We start from the raw sequence: 19081 nt of genomic DNA, 5'->3' as shown, positions 1-19081 counted from the left end.
TTTGTGCTTCAAAAAACACTATTAAGTAAATGAAAAGACAACACAAAAAATGAGAGAAAATTTCTGCAAACTGTATGTCTAACGGGGATCTAGTATGCAGAATACATAGGTAAATATTGCAACTCAATAATAAAAAGACAAATCACCCAAATAAAAAATTGGCAAAGGATTTGAATAGACATTTCTCCGAAGAGGAGATGCAGATGTTCAATAAGCACGTGAAAACATGTTCACCATCAATAGTTACTAGGGAAAGGCAAATCAAACTAAATGAGATACCCTCACACCCACTACAATGGCCTTAATAGTAATTTTAAAAAAGGGAAATAGCAAATGTTGGTGAAGATGTGGGGAAATTGGGACCCTCATACAATGCTGGTAGGATGTAAAATGGTGCAGCAAATGAGGAAAACAGTTTGGCAGTTCCTCAAAAAATTAAACAAAATTACCATATGACCCAGCCAATTAATTCCTCTCTGAGGTTTAGATCTAAGAGAAATGAAAACATATGTCCACACAAACTCTTGTACACGAAGATTCATAGCAGCATTATTCATAATAGACAAAAAGGTGGAAACTACCCAAATGTCCATCTGACTGGATAAACAAATGTGAGATATCCATACAATGGGATATTACTCAACCAAAAAGAATGTATTGATACACGCTACAACACAAATGAACCTTAAAAAACATTCTGCTAAGTAAAAGAAACCAGACACATAATACGAGAAAAAGGTTGCATATTGCATGACTCCACTTACACGAAATGTTCAAAATAGCAAATCCAGAGACTGAACGTAGATTAGTGGCTGCTAGGGACCGGGCAAGAAGGAAATGAGAATGTGACTGCTGATGGGAGTGAAGTTTCATTGCGGATGACGGAGGCATTCTGGAATTAGATAGCGGTGACGGTTGCACAACTTTGTGACTATAGACTAAAAAATCACTGAATTGTATGTTTAAAAAGGTGCATCTTATGGTATGTGAATTTTATGTCATTTTTTTAAACATTAAAGAGAGAGACACACACACAGGGAACTTCTGTTTTCAGTTCTGACATGCAAACAGCCTGGAAATCATTGCTCTTATCCGTACAAGAAGGAAAAGGCGAACCAACTAAAAATCAACAACTTTTCTTTCTCACCAGAGAACTGAGACCACAGGACAAACCTCCACCCTGAAATCTGCAGAGATGATTGAATCCAGACCGTCACAGCTGAGCTGTGTCCCTGGGGCTGGCATGGTGCTGGCACATAGTGGGTGTACGATGCCCGCTTATCAAATTGGCTGTAGGTGGAAACTACAGCCCTTCCCCTGGTCACGTTCTCATGTGATGTTTCTAATCACTGGGCTTCTCCGTGCCCCCACCCCTGACCAGGCCATGCCCACCACCCTTCCTGGCTGCTGTGCAGGGTTTGAGTGCCTCAACCTCCCCTCCAGGGCATCGCTTTATTGTGCCGTGCAGGAACCCTGCCAGGTCCTCTCATGACCTTTGCTCATATAGGCGCCTGGTTCACCCTCTCCGCTTTTCTTTCCAACATCTCTAAGCTCAAAAGCCAGCCTTCAATAAGCCTCCCTCTCACTCCTAACAGCCCACCCTTGCCCTCACCATATTTTGTGCTGTGGTGCCAGGGGAGTTCTTCGAGGTCGAGGGTTGGGTCTGATGCACTGGGACCTCTAGCAACCATCTCAGCACACAGACAGCCACCTTCAGTCAAGAACCTAGCATTGAGCTTGGCACCGAGTAGATGCTCAATAAATATTAGGCATTCTGATTTCAGTCATTACTCTGGACTGAGACAGCTATATCTGCTTGAGCTGTACTCAAAGGGAGGGTGTCTCCTTTCTATTAGAACCCAAGACTCCTCTGTCCTGACTACCTGGGGGAGGTGTGCCTAGCCTAGGACCTGCAAACCGGTCCAGAAGATTCCAGGGGCATTTGATTATATGAAAACCCTCCCTGGGAGCCTATTAATAAAAGCAGTTAACATGTGCATGTGTCAGGCACCCTTTTGAGGACTTACATTCTCTATTCGGAAGCCAGGTGCAACCAGCTCACAGGCACCACCGTCAACCCCTTCTACAGATGAGGTGACTGAGGGTCAGCCAGGGAGTGACCGCTCGTAAGAGGCATTCGGACTCTGGAGCCGGGCTGGGGCACAGCGCCACAGTGCTGAAGAGTAATGAGCTCTCTAGGTTTCTCTCCAATTCTTTGTAACCTCTGAGGTTTTTCTGTACCAGAGGGGGGAAAAGGTAAGGCAGATGCGTGCTCAGCGCTGCCCTGATCCAATGTGGGGTTTATCATTTATAAGCCTCTGTGATCCAGGAGCTCAAGAAACCCTGGAGCTGTGGCCAAAACACTGGTCATCCCTGTGGGTCACTGACTCTGTTTAGGCTGATTTTTAAAGTCTTTATCAGACATTAAAGAAATAAGTGTTTCTGTCACAGGTACCCCACTCAGACCCCCTGGGATCCCTTTTGGGTTCTGTGCTCCATTTCTACTCTTGTTCTCTTCCCAACTCCCTGAGCTGTTGTCTCCCCCACAACTGTGACACATCCGTTCAGACAGGGGCACCTCTCAAGAGTTTACTTCTGGAAAAACCTACCTGAGATGGTTTCTTTCTTGCAGACCTTATCAGAACTTTCATCGTGCTATGGTGATTAATTATTTTCCAAGAGGCAATGTTTTGGAAATTCTTTTAATCCACATACTACCCCTTATTAAAACCATCTGCCTAGTCAAGTGTTTCCACTGGGCTCCCTGCATTAACACAGAGAGGTGGGAAGAATTGCTGAAGGTCACACAGCAGCTCTGGGGGGATCGCTTTCTCCCCACTTGAGTCCTGGGGTTGTTTCTGAGGGAGGCAGGGGCAGGGGGATGACCAAAGGAATAAAAAAGCCACATTCCAAAGAATTGTAAAATTTATTGTATAAGTATTGCAGCTTTTCAGAATGTCATCATTGCCACTAATGATTATTGATACACAACAAGCAATTTCATCAGGCCTGTGGATTGGCATCCAAACACAGAGTCTTACGCAGCAGCGACGTGCCACGGACAGTTCACAGAAGTTGAACAGAACTCGGGAAACAGGGCTGCAAAGGAGAGCGGTCCCAACGCCAAGAACGCCGCAGGCAAGCATCAGGCGTCGCCATCCTCAAAACCGCCAGGGGGTCAGGCCGGCAAACGAGGGAACCCAGCGTCCATCTCAGCTTTATAGCACAGCAAAATCTGAAGCGTGGATTTTTTTTTGGGGGGGGGGAGGGAATTCTTTCCTTATCATCAGGATGTTTTATGGACCTGGAAGCTTTGTGTTGCACGGAGGAAAGAAAAATCTCTAAAACGTACAATTTACAGAAAAGACAGACAAGGACAGGGACGGAATCAATGGATGTGGGGCGGGGAGAGGAGTCCCTTTCAGCTCTTTGAAAAAACACTGGGCTTTTGGGGGAACATGAATGAAAGCTCTTGGTGGACTTTGCTTAGTCCTTCTGCAGAGATTGGGCTTTGCAGCAGCAGAGTGGGGTGATGATTGACAAGTAGAGAAAACAAGGAAACAATGAAAGGATTAGAGAAAGCTGAGCTCTGCCACGTTTACTGAGCCCAACCTGGTCCCCTCTCCAACCAGCCACTTTTGAAGACCCCCCCAACTTTCTACTGAATAAAGGGGGCCTCCTGAGGGGCCCTCAAAGGCTTCTCAAAGACAACGCCATGACAGCCAACATCTAGAGGAAAGAATACACCCCCAGAGCTCTGGGGTCCAGACACCAAGAGCTAGTGGCTACAGCATACGTTTCCAGAAGCACACACCACCGCTTTTCCTGGGATGCGCCCAGGCCCCGACAAGCCACTCCGCCATGAACTTCTGCAATTGTGATCTGCTGGGCTTGAAGCCCAGGGACATCGCAGCATGGTGGCCTGGGCTGCAATACTGGGGCGTGATCAGAGAAGGGCGTGCTCTGCCCTCAAGCCAGCTGAGGTCAGTCACCCAGTCCTGCTTCCTTCTAACTCGCTGCAAATAGAGCAGACATAGCACACACCGCCAAGCAAGAAGGTTCAGAGTTTGGCTCAAGGGGACCTCGGGAACGCTGCACACTGGCTTTTGGCTGACGCTACTCACACAAATGAGGCCCACTTCTAGGTTTTTGAGCCAGATGGGCATTAAACGCAGTACTTGACAACGGAGGCTGGAGGGGTGGGAGAGGTCACCTGACCAAGCGAGGTTCATCCAAGGTGGAGGGTGATGGGGATGTTTGAAAAGCAGCAGCAGCCCTTTGCTGACCAGGAGCGGGAAGGCTAGTCCCCTGCGAGCCAGGCACTGTCCAGGAACGCCTGGCCCGGTGACAAGAGAGTCAACTGCTTCCTCAGTAAGGCACTAGGGAGACGCTCCACATAAAGACATGTTTCTTAAAAATGTTATCTATAAATGTGTCCCTGTACCTTTCAGGACTAACTAACTACATTGATTTCTCTGCACGACCTTTTATAAGAATCCTTTTTTGAGAGAGAAGCGAATTTTAGGCTGAAGACCCCACGGAGAGGCAGATTTTATTGTTAAGGTACACTTTCTGCCAGATTTGGTCAGCGGACACTCAGATGACAGGTTCATCTGTTGGTCACCATGTTCTTAAAATGTGTATATAAATAGAGTTCAAATCGTCAGAACGTCAAAACTGTTCTCAGGTTTTTGTTTTTCAAGTAATAAAAAAGTTGCTTAAAAACAACGGTTATTGCCTCTTATACCTTTTTCTTACGTTAGTCTGCTAGGTGGCATTCTGCCGAAAATGAAGACACCTCCACGGGGTGGAAGGGCTACTCTTCCGGCTGGCGGGGGTGGGTTCCCCACCCCATGGGATGTTAGCAAGTCCTCAGTGGGAGGGCATCCTGCTCCAGCCACTGTCCCAGTGGATGCCAAGGGACCCCCACTCCACTCTTCTGTCACGTATACGCGCGCACACACACACACGTGTCCACTCACGCGTCTTCACCTGCACGCCACCATCAAGGGGTCGCGCCACACCCAAATCTACTCAGTAAAATCCTGGTAAACAAGAGTTGTGTCTGAGAAAGATGCTTATGAAAACACACATAAACACATCAAACGTGACTGTTTCCGGGGGTGGGGGTGAGGGTGGGGGGGACTGAGAACAGAGAGAAGGTAGAGAATTCTGCTTTGAAAGCATCAAGCGCAGGCTTGCAGCGGGTTTGGCCACCCTCGTTTCAGCCCTTTCGCGTGTCCTGGGAGAAACCTGCGCGTGCCACTTGTTCATCTCTCGTCTTCTGTTTATTGGCCTCATAAGTGAGAATCGATCCAGGAAAAGAAGGACAGGGACAAGGTCATCTTCCTAATACTTTTGGGCCTTTCCTATATGCCAGTGGATTGCACCGACCTTAGCCAACAAACTGGAGCAGCTGACTCACCACCAAAGCACTCCACACGAACAAGCCACCTACAGCGCTCTGGTGTGTCTCTGCCAACACAGCAACAGCTCCGTTCCTTCCTACGGGGAACCATCATCGTCGTCAACCAGGAAAAAAAAAAGAAAAAACAAAAACAAAAAAAAGGAGGAAAAACTAAAATTCCTTCAGTAACAGTTTATTTTCATTTGGGGAGAGGCAAAGCCACCCCACCTGGAATTTGGTGCCTCAAGTACTTTTCCTATTTTGTTTGCAATCCAAAGGCTGTTCTGGCCCAGAGAGGAAAAAACTGTGTCCCCCTCAGCAGGGAATGTGTAACGAGGTAATAACCTATCACTTAGACAAAAGCTTCTACTTCGGAGGAAAGCGGCCGAGCTGGAGGCCTCTCTCCAAACTTCACGTGGAACCCGCCCTCTCTCTGCCTGACGTCGAAATGCGACATTTCTCCCTTACAAGTCTCAACAGACATGATAGCAGTTTCCATCAAACAAGCACTGACATATTTATAATAAAAAATAGTGCAAAAGCTCGACATTTATATAAATAACTCTAAACCCCTGCTTTGTAATTCTTTTTCTTTACAAGGTAATACACACTTTCTGAGTTGGCACTCAAAAATGGCCATTTTCTCTTCTAGTTCAGAAAACAACTTTTTTTTTCTTTAATAGGACTCTTCTAATACAAAAATACTCCTGCCCTCGCACATACAGTTTCTCTTATTTTTATATATATTTATATTTATATATATATATAATATTGCAGATCTTTAAACAAAGGTTTTGTGCAAATATGTCTTTAAAGTTACGTGAAATCATCAGAAAAAAAAACACAAAAGAGAATAAGCATTCACGCACGCAGCTCAACTAGAAACAGAAGACTTAGGGGAGGATTTTTTTCTCTTTTGCCTTCAAGACAGGGCTCAACAAAGAAACACGGTTTTTTGTTGTTGTTCTGCAAGCTTTCTTAGCTTGTGCATTCAGACCACACAGAACATGTAAATATTTATACACACAGAGGTGGGGAGAGGTTGGTGATGCGCGCATTTCCGGTGTGTCACCCCTTCCTCCGGGCTCTTCTACGTGAGGAGGGGTTCGCCTCTTTACCCACCGCTGCCCCGGCCCCGCTCCGCCCCCCAGGACCCCTAGAGAGGGTGTCCTTTCTGTTTCTCCTTGTCTTGGCTCCAGGCGGCTGTGCTCTCCAGGGGTGCGATGTGTGCGTGATGGAGCCGGGTCCCCTCCAGCAAGGAGGACGGCCCGCTGCTCTGCTGGTGCTGGAAGGAGGAAGACCCGGGGTAGTGACCGATGACCTCGCTGTAGGTGGGGGGCGGCCCCTCCATGCGCCCACCGCCCCCGTAGCACGTGGCGCTGATGCCCGAGTTACTGCTGGGGGGGCAGGGGCCGCCCAACATGGCACTGTCCATCAGGTCGCTGTCAAAGATGGTTCTGTTAGGGGGCGCACGCACCGACTCCCGGTTCAGCTCCAGCTGCTGCTCGGGGTCCCGCAGCTGGAGGGTGCAGGGGCCCTGATAGGGCGGGGGTTCCTCCCCGTCCGACAGCGAGATGGTGGGTGGCAGGTCGATCTCATGCTGCAGGTAGGGGTAGGTGGGCTGGAAGCGGTGGAAGCGGTCCCGCTGGGTGAAGGGGGGCACGGACAGGCGGTCGGTGGGCCTCGGTGGGGCATAGACCTGTGGCTGGAGGGGGCAGAGCAGAGTGAAGCCCCCCCCACCCCAGAAGCAGGGCCTGAGGCAGGGACCTCTGCATGCGACTCTGCTCACTGGGGATAGGGAGAGAGGGCAGCAGAGTGGGGGCCCAGCCTCAGTCTGATCACGGGGCGCCCTGACTGTGAACACTGCAGAGTTGAAATAGGGGCTGCCTTTGGCCTCGCCTGTCCCAGATACTGTGGGCTGCTTCCTGGGGGGTGGGGGGGGGGCCAGGAGTGTGTACTGCCCAGGCAGAGAGGATCCCAACAGCTAAGGACAGTTCTTCAGAGAAGGGCAGAGGGGTGACCCTTTAGCAGTCACACTGTTCCAGCACTGGGGAGGCACCTCCATCCCGGTGAAGGGGGCCTGCCGGGCAGAGGAACTTTGGGTCTACTACAGATGGCTGGGGGGGCAGGTGGAGACACGGAAGGAGCCAGGGAGTGGGGGGGGGGAGGCAGCGCTGGGGCTCACCTCTGGGATTCCACTGCCCGACACAGTGCTCTCCGGGGGCCAGAGACATCCTTCCTGTATGGGGACAAGAGGGACAGGTCACTGGGATGGGTAGAGGCAGGAGAGCAAAAGGTCAACCCAGCGTTGACCCTGAGATCTTCTTGTACCATCTACTTCTTTCCATCCCCATCCACTACCCGGGCCTGGGCCCTGGACACCTCCAGGATGTGACCACAATTGCCTTGCCGCTATCCGCTCCCACTGCAGTCACTCTCCAAAACGTAGAGCTGACTCGTGGGTCCCTCCTTCTCAAGAGCCTCCAGCAGCTTCTTGTGGGCCTTAAAATAAACTCAAGTTAATTGGTGAACTGGCTGATAAGGAAGTCTGGCCTGACCTAGCCCTCCTGGCCTTCACCACCTTTTGCTTGCTGTGCCACTCTGGGCAAGCTACTTAATTCTAGAACTTAAGGAGTGGAGCATACGAACCACCCAGCGTGCACGTGGCCCCCAGTGAGCATATGAAAATGCTGGGTGCCATCGCCACTCCCTCCAGCCATGCTAACCCACTTTCTAGCGCATCAAACGCTGTGTGTACCTCAGGGCCTTTGCACTGGCCACCCCACTACATGGCCGACTCCTTCCTTTTTACTTCCAGTGTCCCCTGCAGACGTTCTCTGACACCATTACCCAATGGGTCCTCCCATTAAACATCCTGCCATCTGATTATTTCCGTCACAGTATCTGTTGGATCTGGAATCATCTTGTCAACATCTTTATTTGACTCTGTACAGTCTATCTTGCCCTCCCTGTTGGGAGCCCAGTTTACAGGTGGAGAAATATAGTAGAGCTAATAAGCAAAACGCCGCACGCAGCTGCTCTGCCACAAAACGATTCGGTCAACAAATGTGGATGTGGCACCACTTCTGGGCCAGGCTCTCGGCCAGGTGCCGGGCATGTGGCTACCATCTCACGTCCTCTGTCCTGAGATTCCAGGTGAGGCCTGTGGCTGCCCACGGGTGGCCAGGCTGTGTGGGTTCTGTGGGGCACGACGGACACTCCCGCGTGCGAGTTCCAGCCGCACTACAGGCTCCCTACCCCCGTTACCTGCCAGGCTCTGACCACCCTGACCTCAGCGTGGGCCACTGGATGGAGCTTGGGGACAGTGACCCCACCTCGCAGAGGAACCCAGGGGACAGGAAACAGCGTCCTCTGCAGATGTCCGGGCCCTTGTTTTGCAATGAGCTGGAAATCCTTCCTGACGCTTCAGGGACCTCTCTCAACTGACGGAAGATCAAACCCCCTCCCCTCCAATGAGATTCCCATTTCACGGGAAGAGACCTGAGGGTCAGAAAAGTGGGACCCCATGCCAGGATCAGTTCATCTGAGAGGCAACCCAAACATGGGGCCTAGGAAAGAGGGGGGTGTCTTCTTTTAAACATTAAAATTAGCTTTATTGAGGTATAACTGATATATAATAAACTGAACATGTTTAAAGTATACAACTTTGGCCTATGTATATATGTACCAAGAACCCATCCCCACAGTGAAGCTAAATACATCCATCATCACATTAGTTTCCTTGGGGGCATGTTTCCTTGAGCGTCCCAGCTACAACAATTCACCAGCAGTCTGGGGAGAAATTACTTGGCGGGCTGCAATTTCCTATATGGCTACTAGGGGGCACTGTGTCTCAAAACTGTCCCATCAGGAATGCTCTAAACCAGAAAGACTCATCGGGGTCTAGTAAGTTCCAGACAGGGGGTTGCAGAGAGCAGACGTACATGGTTACTGTTAATATGGTCATCAATGCCTCAGTGGCCACTTTGTTACTGGTATCAGTAATGCTGCCTCAGTTGCTGCCTTGGTGCCAGGCTCTGCGCTAAGCTCTTTTAAGCACTATCTCAAGTCCCCCAACAAACCTATGAGGCCAGCGAAGGTCAGTTAGCAGAGTTGAGTTGGCCCAGCCGGTGAGACGCTGCACTGAGCTCCAAACCCTCGCCCGCTTGCTTCCAGATGCACTCAGGTTCGGCTCAGGCTGGTCCTGGCAGGCTCCACGCCCCCCAGTTGGGTCCCTGGCACAGCCCGTGTGTGTGCCCGGAAGCAGATGGGGGAACATCCAGCTACTCCCCAGTGGACTTAGGAGCCCTGGGGGACGGGTACAAGCAGCCAAGGCTGGCTTGGATGAAATGTGACTCAGACAAGCCCCTGCCTAAATCCCTCCTATGAGCTCCTCTGTCCCAAGCCCTGCATGACGTGGCTGCCAACAACCTCTTCCCACCACTGCCCACCCCATCCTCCAAGCCCTAGCCCAGGGGTTCTCCACCTGGCTGCACAGTGGCACTGCATGGCATCACCCAGGGAGCTTGAGAAAACACCAATCAGTGCCTGGGGGCCCCACCACAGACCCCAGAACCACCCAGCATTCTCATCACATGACTACCTCCAACTTGCATACCTGGAGGTCACCTCTCCTTCCGAGAGCCTTCCAGGAACCCCCCGTCATTCCCGACAGCTCCTTCGTATACCCTCCTCTCCCTGACGTCCCAGGCTCCACCTGGCTCCTCTAAAAGTGTCCTTGCTCATGGTGAGCTCAGCCAGCCTGCTTTCCCGTCTAGACCAGGGGTCCGCCAACCATTTCCTTAAAGGGCCAGAGAGTAAAATATATTCTGCTTTGTAGGCCAGATGGTCTGCCACATCGCTAACAACGCTGCTGCAGGGCAAACGCCATGGGGATGATACCATGGAACTAGGTGTGACTGTGTGCTAATAAAGCTTTATTTACAAAAGCAGGCGGCCGGCCCCTGGTCTACACCTTGATGGCTCCTGACCTGCCTTCAACTCCAGAGCCACACGCCTGCTCAGCAGCTCCAGGCAGCTAGATGGGACTCTCGATTCTTCCCCTGAACTCCCCAATGACACTCTTCCCCCATCTCAGTGAAAGGGACCACCATCCACCAAGCTTTGCAAGCTAAGCATTGGGTACTCGTAAGTATTCACTGAAAGAATGAAATAGCGGGACACTGGTTAGGACCCAGCCTGACGCAAAGGGCACGGGGGAGCTGTGTCTCGTGTAGGCCACAGCAACTGGCCCTGTGGGAGCACGCAACCATGCAGGGGCTGATTTGGTGACAAAGGGGACAAATGGCTGCCCCATCCAAGGCCTGGCTGAGCCTCTGGTCTGATTCTGTGCCTGCCCACGCTGAGCAGGCCTCCTGCACAAACCCGTCTTCCCAGGGAGCTGCAGGTGAAGTGACCATCACTGTTCCAGATGCACAATCTTTTGGGGGGAATAATTAAAAGCTGCTAAGGAAAGGAAATTCAAAGTAGGATCTGTCTAAACTGGTGCCTGAAAGCTAAGCTCAGGGGCCCAAGACCAGCCCAGGAATGGGTAGGAGGCTTCCTGGTTGAGACATGGCTGCACCTGTCCACCTGCTCACCTATGCCCGGGTAGAACTGTACCTGTCTTTACAGGTAACATTCGCCTCACCTGGCCACAGCACAAGCCCCTTCAGATGCTGGGTCTGTGCCACTGCAGCGGCTAGATCATCACTGTAGTTACCGTTAGGCAGTATGTCCAACCTGGCTTCCCTGGGGGAAGTGACGTCCCAAGGCCACAGGGCGTGCACTTGAGCCTCACCCGCTAGCAGAGGAGGAAACAAACTCCCCGGAAGTCAGCCTGAAAAGGGGCCATGGCAGGACAGCCATGCCAGGGATGGGCCCAGCCCCAGACAGACAGCAGCTGGGCTTGGGTCCCTCTGGGAAGTCACAGGGCCCTGAGACGCCTCAGATGTGCCCTGTCTGGTGGGGGGAGGGGTCCCCAGGGGAGCTGCCACACTTGCTTCAGGCCTAACGAGGCTCTGTGCTTACCCAGCCGGACATCCCCAGGAGCCTGTGCAGGTGGCTGGGTACACGGTGGGGAGATGGGGCGCGGGGTTTTTTTTTTTAGCCTCAGATATCTGGGAACCACGGCCTGAATCCTGCCCTCTGTCTGGGCACGAAGTTCCAGGTGCTGCCCACAGGGCTGACTCCCCCTCCACGGAAGCAACACCTCACACTGGAGCCTCTGCGGTCTCCCCATACTCTCAGCTAACTTCATCCTCCCATGACTACACGAGACCGTAGCGGCAGGAGAAAGGCTAGCTCCACGCATCCTACAGCTGCACACACTGAGGGTCAGCGGGCAGGAGGACCCACCCTGGAGCACGTGCCAGCAAGCTGGTGTCTTCTCCTTGGTGCAAAGTGCCCTTGTTTGCCCCAGCATGCAGGGGAGGACAAAACGAGGCATGGACTTCTCAAACTGCCACTTAAAAGCTGTGTGGCCCAAGGCTAGTGTTCCCGCCTCTCTGAGCCCCCGTTTCCCCCGATAAAACTGGGTCCCCAGGCTGCTGCAAGTGCAGACATGAGCTTGCGGCATTGTCCATGGGATAACAGCAGTGAAGATTAAACACACAGACGAACCCTGGCTGTGGGTGCAAAATTCCTCAGAGCAGCCAAGCCCTCTGGATGCACGCGGGGCCTCAGTTGGGGCACCTCGGCTTGGAGGGACCCGAGCGGATGCTCCCTGCCCTGGCAACCTACTGACATCCCGAGGTCGTGGCCTGATGCAAGTGGAGATGCCGGAACCTGGGGACTTGGCTCCGCCCCACAGACAACACCGCCGCCAACCCCAGGTGTCCCCTGGAACGGGGAGGCCTCCCCAGCACTGCCTCCTTGTCCTGTCACTGTCCTCCCAGCACCCAGCGAACACGGGCTCAGAGATGTGTGCCCGCCCATAGCCCCGGGGCCACCCACGTGTTACCTTCTCCCTAATTCCCAGCCTGCACATCAGACCGCAGCTCCTGTCCCAGGCTGTTCAATGAGGCATCGTGGGTGCGGAGAAGGAAACTATTTGCAGACAGACTCCGCCCCTCCCTCGGGCTCATCGGCTGAAGGAGAAGACCCAGCACAGGGCAGGGTTCAGCCATGAAAGTGCAGGTAATCGGGGACCTTAGGGCTGAGCCCTGAATTGTCTGGGAGGTGGCACGACCGTCAGTAGCTTTTACACATAATGGGGTCTGAAGCCCCATTCTGTGGATCAGGGGCTGGTCCAAGGGCACACGGCCAGGAACAGAGGAGCTGGGATTAAACTCAGGCCCCAGGAAAGGCCTTTCCCCAGGTGACCTGCTACCTCCAAGACGCTGCGAATTCCTGGCCCAGACGCCTGCAGGGCGTTGGCGTGAGGGGAAGGGCCCCTCCCTTCTGTCTGGGTCACGGCTGCAAGACTGGGCACCTGTCCCACCACCCTGTCCCATCGGGCCTCTGCCTGGACCTAGAACACCCTCCTCGTCGCCTGCCCAGCTGCCTCCCTGCTGAGCCTCATCCCTCCAGTTCCTGAGAGCAACCGACTGGGACATCACGGCACACCAGTGAGGGGTGTCCCACCGCCCCAGAGCTCAGGGTGCAGACGGAAGGGGCGGGGCACTTACCGAGGAGAGGGCGTCGTCTCTCCTCCTGGCCTGGCTGTGCCGGCTGATGAAGGAGCGTGCAGACAGCTTGTAGTGGCTCAGCAGGCACGTGATCACCACCACCATCACCATGACCACCAGCACGATGATGGTGATCTCCACAAACTCCAGCTCCGCTGCAAGAGCAAGGCGACACGTGAGGCCTCGAGGGCGCTGATGCCCAGCCCTTCACACCCCAACACACAGGTACACCCAGCCGTAAACACCCGACACTCCACACATACATACACACACCCACATAACACACGACTCACACACACACACAACCATCCTCGACAGGACCGGGTAAGTGAGGGAACCTCCGCCCCCCAGTGAAGAGGCCTCAGAAAAACCAGTCTGGTGGTTGCAGATGCTGCAATCCTTATTTCTGTTTTTCTGGTTTTGTTTTTTGCTTTTCCCCTGGAAGGCGGAAAAACCCTCAAGTGTTGGAAAAGGAAGGTTATTTTGATCCTGCTGACTCAGTCGGGTCCACGCGAAAGGGCTTGACAGCTGGCCGTGGCCGATGCCAGCAGAGCCTCCCGCGGTGGGGACCCGGGTGGTGATATGGCAGAGGGGGCAGCAGCCGGCAGGTGCCAGCCTACCCCAGCCCAAGCAGGGGCATGTGCCTCCCCTGACCCAGAGAGGGGCAGGAAGACCCCCCAATGTGGCGGGGCGCTAATGAGCAATTAGCTGAGGGCCCCAGGGCACAGGTTCAGGCTCAGGGCCACCGACTCAGCTCCTCCTCCTCCCAGACAAAAGGAGCTGCAGGCAGCAGGGGCGGGCAGCAGGTGGGACCCGGGGAGCAACAGGCAACGTGAGGTGTGGCAGTGTCCCGGCTCTGCCCCCTCCAACCCTGCAGGGCCTGCCCCTCACACCCCTGCCTCAGTTTCCAAGGCTTCCAGCGGGAAAGCAATGTGTCCGAGGTGGGTGTTGCTGCGGGTGCAGTCGCAGAAGCTTCTCCACACAGAACCCACATCCTCTCCAAAGCCCTGGCCCCCTTCTTCCCTCCCAGGCTCCCTGGGAATCCACGTTCTCACGCCACATTATCTATTTGTCCAACTGCCAACTTTACCTGATGCCATTAGTATATTGGGTGAGTCTGCGCCCCAGGGGACACGTGGCAGTGTCTGAGGACATGAGGGGCTGCCACAACTGGGGGTGACCCTGGCATCTAGTGGGTGAGGGCCGGCGAGGCTGCTCAGTAACCTACACGTGCAGGACGCCGCAGGACAAAGAATGATCCGGCGGCAGGCTGAGCACCCCTGTGCAGGGCAGAGTGTGTACGGGGCACATTTATCATCCCATCTCAGAGGTCAAGGGACAGCCTCATGTAGCCCTAGGGCCCAAAGCTCGTGACTCCTCCCACGGACCATCCCCGAGACGGCTGCCTCTGCACCAGGGAATTCAGTCTGGAGCTGGGCCTTGAAACTGTGTCCCCGTTTCGCTCAAGAGAGGCCAGGGCCCCGCCTGGGGGGAAATCCGGCAAGCCTCCAACTGCCCTCCGGACACCCTCATTTTCCTAACAGGAGGGCAAGGCCTGGGTTGGGCAAAGGCCAGGCCTCTGGCCTCAGACCCAGTAACTGGCCACACCTCCTGCCTCCCCAGGCAGGCCAGTCCAGGGTCTGGGCAGCCTGGCCTGATTCCGTAGGGTCCAGGTCCTGTGTGTTAGGACCTGGGATAAAGCCACCCATTCAGGGGACACACAGGCCTGCTTTGTGCAACACCCACGCTCTCCTTCCTCAGAGGGGCCTGCAACTCCCCTCCCCCAACCCAGTGCACTCTTCACCCCAGTGTATGGTGGTGGTGGGCACCCCTCCGCCCCTTCCCCCTGCTGTCTCCAGGGGCCCTGCCCACGCCAGGCCTGGAGGGAGGGAGGTGTGGGGCTGCCTTTGTCCCTGTGCTGGGCCCTGGTGGCCTACAGAGCCTAGGCCAGGCCACTGCCCTTCTGGTGTTGTCCGGGGCCCAGGTGGCAGCAGGGCCGATGGGGGCCGACAGGAGGCGATGGATGAGGCCCCAGCAGGCTAAGTGGATGTGAAGAAACCCCCCCCCCCGCAACAGCTCCACTGACCATGTCAGGCAGGGCCCAGAGGGCCAGAGGATCTGGTTTCTGGGGCCTGGGGTACAGAGTCAAAGAATCACCCCCAGAAATGAACACTGCTGTGCCCAGCCAGGTCTCTGGGCCACAACCACATGAGAGCACGGACCCAGACAACCCACATGGCAGGAGGAAGGGGCAACTCTCAGAAAGAGTTTGGAAAGTGCGACTGATGTCCGGGCCACATTCTGAAAGCCACAGAGGAGGACGGGGACTCATGAAGGTTCCTGAGCCTCTGCTGTGGCTCAGGGCCGGCACAGCTGCTGTGTGACCCTGGACTTCACCTGAGTCCGTCCAGATGCCTCGTGTCAAGGCAGGAGACGAAGGGCATGTGCCCGGTGCAGCTGTGCGTGGTGATGAGCTTAGCACTCAGGGAACCTTCGCTCAAGGTGATCACGATCACCGGGGAGCTGACCCAGCCTCGGCAAATCCACAGGCCCTAAGAGACAGGATTCAGCAACACCATGCTGATACTCCAGGCCACCCCCAGGCGCACAGGCATCACTGGGTGGGTTGGGGGCGCTGAGGGGTGCAGGAGAGGCCCCCAGCCAGCAGGCGACTCACTCAGCCCACATGGCAAAGAACGCACTGGGCTGAGTGTTTTGGCCTCGGCCGTGGGGTGAGGGGGCTCTGGTCCTGCCGACAACACCCCCTCCCAATGCACTTTCACAATCAGGGTGCTCCTTCCAGGACACGCTGCCTTTGGGGGACATGAACCTATTTCTCCAGGAAGTGAACCCACTTCTCCAGGAAATGCGCTGTGAAAGCACTTTCTGGGATAGACTGCAAACTGGAGACCTGAGGACATCTGCACCCACAGTCCCCTGAACGGAGCTGTGGGCGGCCACCGTCTTTACACAGGCGTGTGCCAACGTGCCTGGCCCCTGTGGGCAGCTTGGGCCTCAGCATCCGTGCCTGACTCGGCTCCCACGGCAGGCATCACTCAGAGCATAAGCTCCCCGGTCCAAGCGCACACACCTCTCTACACAGGCACTATTAGCTGAAACCCTAGTGGGCCAAACAGGCAGGCTGGCCCAGTGTGTCCGCACCTCCTGATCTCTCCGGAACCTACAAACTGTGATGCTGCCTGGCCTTTCACGCTGGCAACACATTCCAGAGTTTTAAAAAGCACTGCGCAGGCCAAAGCACAGAGGGAAAGGCTTCAGGACTTGACCAAGAGAGGAGCCCCAGGTCACTCAAGCTGCCAACTGCCGAGGTGGAGCCCTGCCTCAGTTTCTCCAATCTGACAGACCTCCCCTTTACCTGGATGTGAGGCCGAGCGCCCTGCATGGTACGTTGCAGGGTTGGGTCCTACCACTGCCTCACCTCCACCTCGGTCCCCAAATCTCCTGTGACCACAGTACTCACAGTCAAAGCCTGGTCACAGACAAAGGGGGACGGAGTGAGAGGGGGTGGGTGGGCTGGTCCACAGCCCAAATTCACTGTACTCATGGTAACTACTCAATGTAACTATGGCGATGATTCTAACAACTGCAACATACTTGTCTGCACCAGCGCAGCTCTGAGCCTGCCTCGCCCAAGTCTGTGAGGTGGATGCCATCACCACGCCCAATTTGCAGATGAGCAAACTGAGGCTCGGGGAGAAATTGCTGTAGATCATGCATCTAGAAAGAACAGGGCTGGGTCCTAAACCCGGAGCCTCCCTGAGGGAGCTAAGATGGGGAAAGGGCTTTGCTATGTCCCCTCCCCACACCCCGAGCACCTGGGGGCACCCCGTCCTGCCTTCCTGCATCTGCCAGCTAGCAGGTGTGAGACCCTGGGCACAGGCACCTCTGTAAGCTCCAGTTACAACCTGTAAGGTGCTCAGAATAGGGCAGGAAAACACGAGTACTCGACCATCACCACTGTAAAAACTCCCGACATCCCTTCGGGGACAAACGGCACCCCTCACACAGGCTGAAGCCCTCTGTGCTGGGTGTGCCCTGCTGGCCGATGTGCCAGGGCTGGGGATTTGGGGAAACATCAGTCCACAAAAGATCATCCAGAGTGCTGGCTGGACCCAAGGCCACCAGGGCCCTAGGGACACTGCTCCCTGCTCCGAGGACCTTGCTACGAGAACAGGAGCCTTTGGGAAAGAAACATCATATTTCCCTCATTTTGTTCCACTGTCTAGTCTGCTCTCCGTGCGGAGGGTGGGGAAGCAGCTCTCATTTTTCTTCGTAATTTCCCCCTTGGGGCGGGTGATGGATACGGCAGGCTCTCAGGGGTGACGAAGCGCACCTTCCACATGCAAAGTAAGGTCACGCTAATTTAATTTAGCATTCTCCTGCCTCGTGAATAATTTCAAATTAACAGGTCTGTCTCCCTCGCTGGAGTGGCCTGACCCTCCCTATTGTCTTCTCCGCCAAAGACAGATGCAGTCACTCTGAGATGTGTGCACACACTTCTCTGATCCTTTCCACCCTGTCTGAGAGGGAGAGAGAGGAACAGGGTGCCCCTAAATCCCTGGCATGGCCTGAATCCTTACGAATGTCATGTTATGAATCCTTACCACCATTCTGTGAAGTAGATACTAACATGAACCCCCTGCCCACTTTACAGATGTGGAAACTGAGGCTCAGAGAGATAAGGTGACTGGCCAAAGTCCCAGACCCCCAACTGTGCTGTCAGGGCGGGGTGTGTCCGACCGCCCACGTCCCAGAGTCCTGAGAAGCTGATGACGACGCCACTGAGCTGCAGGATGTCAGAAACAGCCTGGCGACCAGTCTGGGTGAGGGGTGCCTGCAGCACTGCCCGCCACACGGTCCACGAAGCCAATGTCTGCGGCCAGTGGTACCCACCTGCCCACCAACACAGAGGAAAAATCTCAGGACACTTAGGAAGGGACCTCGTGCCTGTCACTCCGGGGATCTGTGGGCTCTGCCCAACGCAGTGCATCAAGACACTGACAGCTGCCATCTCCTCTGCCACCAGCTGGGTGCCAAACGCATCGCCAGGACAGGACTTCCCTCTCTGAACTGCCACGGCACCCCAAGGTGCAGTATCAGCCCCACCACAGGCGAGGAGCTGAGGCGGGGAGCAGCCCCGAACCCGCGGCTCCCAGGCCCAGGTGTTTCACTACTTCCCTGCTACAGCCCCTGGCAGCTGCCTCAGGATATGGTTTTTAAACTAAAATTAAGAGAAAATAAAATTGTGGCTTAAAAAGGAAGCCAATTATTTCAGAAACAGTTATGAAACACCCCACCAGATTTGTGATGTGGGAAGTACAGGCAGATTACATTTGTGATGAGGACAGTATCGCCTTAACCACGGCCTGGCAGAGTTCACGGCGGCATGAGACTGTGGTTTCCACGGGTGACCGCATCGCAGGTGCTGCCGGTGCCACTGCGGTTGGGAGCCCATGTTCCCGACCGGGTTTGTTGAGGGAAAGAGGTGACTCTTTGGAGTTCAAGTTTATAGCCCCCATTCTTGGTGACGGAGCTGCCAGCTGACCCAAGTGCTGGGGCGTCAGTTCAAGCCCATCCGGCCACTTGCCAGCTGCAAATGGGGAGAGGGCTGGTGTAGGCCTCGCTAACACATGCAAAGAACAGGCCTTGCCGGTACAGGTATTACCGGTGGGTGATTGCCACTGTGCTTCTGGTTAATAATCGGAGAGGCAGTCGGCGCTGGAGCTCATTTCTGAGCTGGAGATCGGGCCAGAGTCCACCTGGCTCCCGCCAGCCCACGGGAGGTTTCCAGACCAGACGACAGCAGCCCCCCCACCCCCCGCCCCCAGCCCCTTTGTGTCTGTTCCCAGGGGAGCCCACCGCGTTTCCCGGTTAACAAGCAGCCCGTGCCGGCTGCCCTGTCTGGCCTCCTGTCCGCACACGGAGGAATTAGGAATTGGCACTGTCTGAAATGTATGAAAATCTAATCTTGTTAGGCCTGCCCGGATGAGACCTGCGGAGCAGGCTTCATTGCCATTCCATGGAG

At 54.5% G+C, this 19081-nt stretch overlaps 1 protein-coding gene across 2 annotated transcripts in view; it reads right to left on the bottom strand.

Annotated features, from left to right (window-relative positions):
• Window positions 1–2907: 2907 nt before the first annotated feature.
• PMEPA1 (prostate transmembrane protein, androgen induced 1) overlaps window positions 2908–19081 on the bottom strand; it is a 65199-nt gene continuing 49025 nt past the window's right edge. For both annotated transcript variants that reach the window (XM_019637338.1, XM_019637339.1), the window contains exons 2-4: window positions 13036–13190; window positions 7593–7646; window positions 2908–7112 (exon numbers count right to left, since the gene is read on the bottom strand). In XM_019637338.1, coding sequence (XP_019492883.1) covers window positions 6564–7112; window positions 7593–7646; window positions 13036–13146 — 714 coding nt within the window. In that variant the 5' untranslated portion in view covers window positions 13147–13190 and the 3' untranslated portion in view covers window positions 2908–6563. The remainder of the gene's footprint in view (window positions 7113–7592; window positions 7647–13035; window positions 13191–19081) is intronic.

Source organism: Hipposideros armiger, unplaced genomic scaffold (assembly GCF_001890085.2).
Source record: "Hipposideros armiger isolate ML-2016 unplaced genomic scaffold, ASM189008v1 scaffold_32, whole genome shotgun sequence".
In the NCBI taxonomy this organism is placed as follows: domain Eukaryota; kingdom Metazoa; phylum Chordata; class Mammalia; order Chiroptera; family Hipposideridae; genus Hipposideros; species Hipposideros armiger.
The sequence above is the reverse complement of the archived record's forward strand: the minus strand, read 5'-3'. Positions and strand labels throughout refer to the sequence as shown.